This window comes from Orycteropus afer, unplaced genomic scaffold (genome assembly GCF_000298275.1).
Source record: "Orycteropus afer afer isolate SDZICR_OR568_19922 unplaced genomic scaffold, OryAfe1.0 scaffold00006, whole genome shotgun sequence".
NCBI classification, from domain to species: domain Eukaryota; kingdom Metazoa; phylum Chordata; class Mammalia; order Tubulidentata; family Orycteropodidae; genus Orycteropus; species Orycteropus afer.
The window spans coordinates 17,855,287-17,857,794 of NW_006921593.1; the positions used below are offsets into that span (position 1 = coordinate 17,855,287).

General features: G+C 47.4%; 1 protein-coding gene across 1 annotated transcript in view; it reads left to right on the forward strand.

Annotated features, from left to right (window-relative positions):
• The window catches only part of LOC103198982 (contactin-associated protein-like 4), a 204,763-nt gene extending 202,615 nt beyond the window's left edge, over positions 1–2,148 (forward strand). Inside the window, exon 24 of the mRNA XM_007943199.1 lies at positions 1,955–2,148. Within this exon, the coding sequence (XP_007941390.1) occupies positions 1,955–2,148 (194 nt within the window). The remainder of the gene's footprint in view (positions 1–1,954) is intronic.
• The last annotated feature ends 360 nt before the right edge of the window (positions 2,149–2,508 follow it).

Here is a 2,508-nt window from a genome sequence, read left to right on the forward strand (position 1 = left end):
GCAGGTTTGCCCTATGCAGTATGTCATTTAATTTCTTGACTGCTGCTTCCATGGGCATTGATTCTGGATCCAAGTAAAATGAAATCTTTGACAACTTTAATCTTTTCTCCATTTCTCATGATGTTGCTTATTGGTACAGTTTGATCTTTTTTTTTTTTTCTTTATGTTGATGTGTAGCCTGTACTGAAGGTTGTAATCTTTGATCTTTATCAGTAAAGGCTTCAAGTCATCTTCACTTTCAGCAAGCAAAGTTGTGTCGTCTGCATACCACAGGTTGTTAATGAGCCTTCCTCCAATCCCGATGCCACGTTCTTTATATGGTCCAGCTTCTTGGACCATTTGCTCAGCATACAGATTGAATAAGTGTGGTGAAAGGATACAACCCTGGGGACACCTTTTCTGATTTTAAACTATGCAGTGTCCCCCTTGTTCTGTTGGAACGGCTGCCTCTTGGTCTATGTACAGGTTCTTCGTAAGAACAATTAAGTGTCTGAAATTCCCATTGTTCACAATGGTATTCATAATTTGTTATAATCCACACAAAGACCTTGCATAGTCAGGAAAACACAGGTCAACATGTACATGATTTAGAATCCTAAATAAATGTGGTGACAGGAGCCCTTCACATATGTGTAGACACATTCACTGTGTTCTTGTAGGTCCTGCCCAGTCAGCTCTGACTCGCAGCCACATGCACAAGGAACGCACAGCCAGGTGAGGACGTGGTCCTGCACCAACCTCACAATCATCGTTTGAGCCCACTCAACACAGTTTGAGCCACTGCGTTACTATGACAGAACCAAATTATTTAAAAGTAATCTTGTCAGAATGTGTGCAATTCAGGATCCTTAGCAAAAATGTCACCAACTGTGGAGGCAGGACGTGTTCTGTGCAGCAGTCTCTGCTACTTGCAGTTTCAGTTTCCTGTGGTCAGCCACAGTCTGAAAGTACTCAATAGAGGATTCCAGAGATAAGGCATTCATTTTAAATTGTGGAACATTCTGAGTGGCATGGTGAAGTCTCTGCCATCCCACTCTGTCCCCCCGGGACATGAACTATGCCTTTGTCACTTAGTAGTCATCTCAGTGATCAGGTAGGACATATCAGATATATGGTCATGGGGCTGCAGTGCTTGCTTATTATTATTATTTTACTTAATAATTCTTCCAGTTTAGGATTACTTGCTGTTATTAATCTCTCACTGTGCCAAATTCATAAATTGAAATTCATCACAGGTATGAATCTTTAGGAAAAAGCAGGGTGTATCTAGAGTTCAGTCCTACCTGCTGTTGCAGGCCTCCATTGGGCATCTTGGAACATATCCCCCGTGGGTAAGAGAGAACTACTGGACTCGTGAAGGGATGCGGTGTGCTGCTTAACTGCCTGGACACGGCTGCCTGGGGGCACCTGGGCATTTACATCTGGCTCAATAAAGGAAACCCGTCCTGTCACGATGTGCCTTCAGAGTAAAGGAATTATGTAGAGTGGTGTGTGCCAGGTTCATAGGACTCAAAGTGGCCCTAGTGTCACCACCTGACCCAGGAATTCCTAGAGTTCCAGTGTTCCCATTCTTGCCAATAGAGGCTTGGGGTAACCTGGTGGTGGTGGAGGCAGTGGTTGCTGTAGAGTTGGCTTTGAGCCCATGTTGTCCAGCCCTGCCTCATCTTCATGGTCATCGGTGTGCTTGAGTCTGTAGTTGTGGCCGCCATGGTCATTCAGTGCCTTCCACCCTCGGCACTCATCTCCCCCACCATGTTGGACGGCGTTCTTTGTGACCATAGGCTTTTCACTGGCTGATTTGTGGATGTAAACTAAGCAGACAAGGAAGAGTGGCCTGTAGGACATAGAAGGCGGTTTTCTGTGACTCTGGGCAGAGGGAGAGTGTAGAACCATCTGGGGAACCACATCTCCCTAACGTTCTGACTCCCGTGTCTCCTCCCTCTGCCCGCTCCAGGTGTGATTGCTGTGGCCATCTTTGTCTTGGTTTGCATCGCCGCCATTGCCACCCGCCTGTACCAGCAGAAGAACTTGTACAAAAACAAGGATGCAAAACAGCCAGAGGAGGAGGGCCGCGTGGAGGCCATGCTCAAATGCGAGCTCCACTTACAGAACGCAGCTGGTGGGGGTCAGAAGGAGTACTTTCTCTGATGGACGATGGCTGTGCATTCCTGCGACCGTGTGACTGTCTCGCTACACTCGTATCCTGGATGGCCAAGAACTCCCTTGTGTGGGCGACGGTGGCTTCCCGCCTCCCAGAGGCTCCATGAGCCTCCAAGGACACACTCCTCCACAGTCGTGTGCCACTGCATCTTACATAGCCATGCATTTGATACCATTGTAGTCCTGGCCAGTTTCTGATAATGAATGTGACCTCAAGCTGAAGGTTAACTTGCTTAACATCCAGGCTTTGAAGGGGAAATGTGCGGCCATGCCCGATGGCCTGTGGAGCATGAGGCTTTGATCTGCTCTCACGGGAGCAGTGGCTTTTTGTGACCACTGTTGACAGCA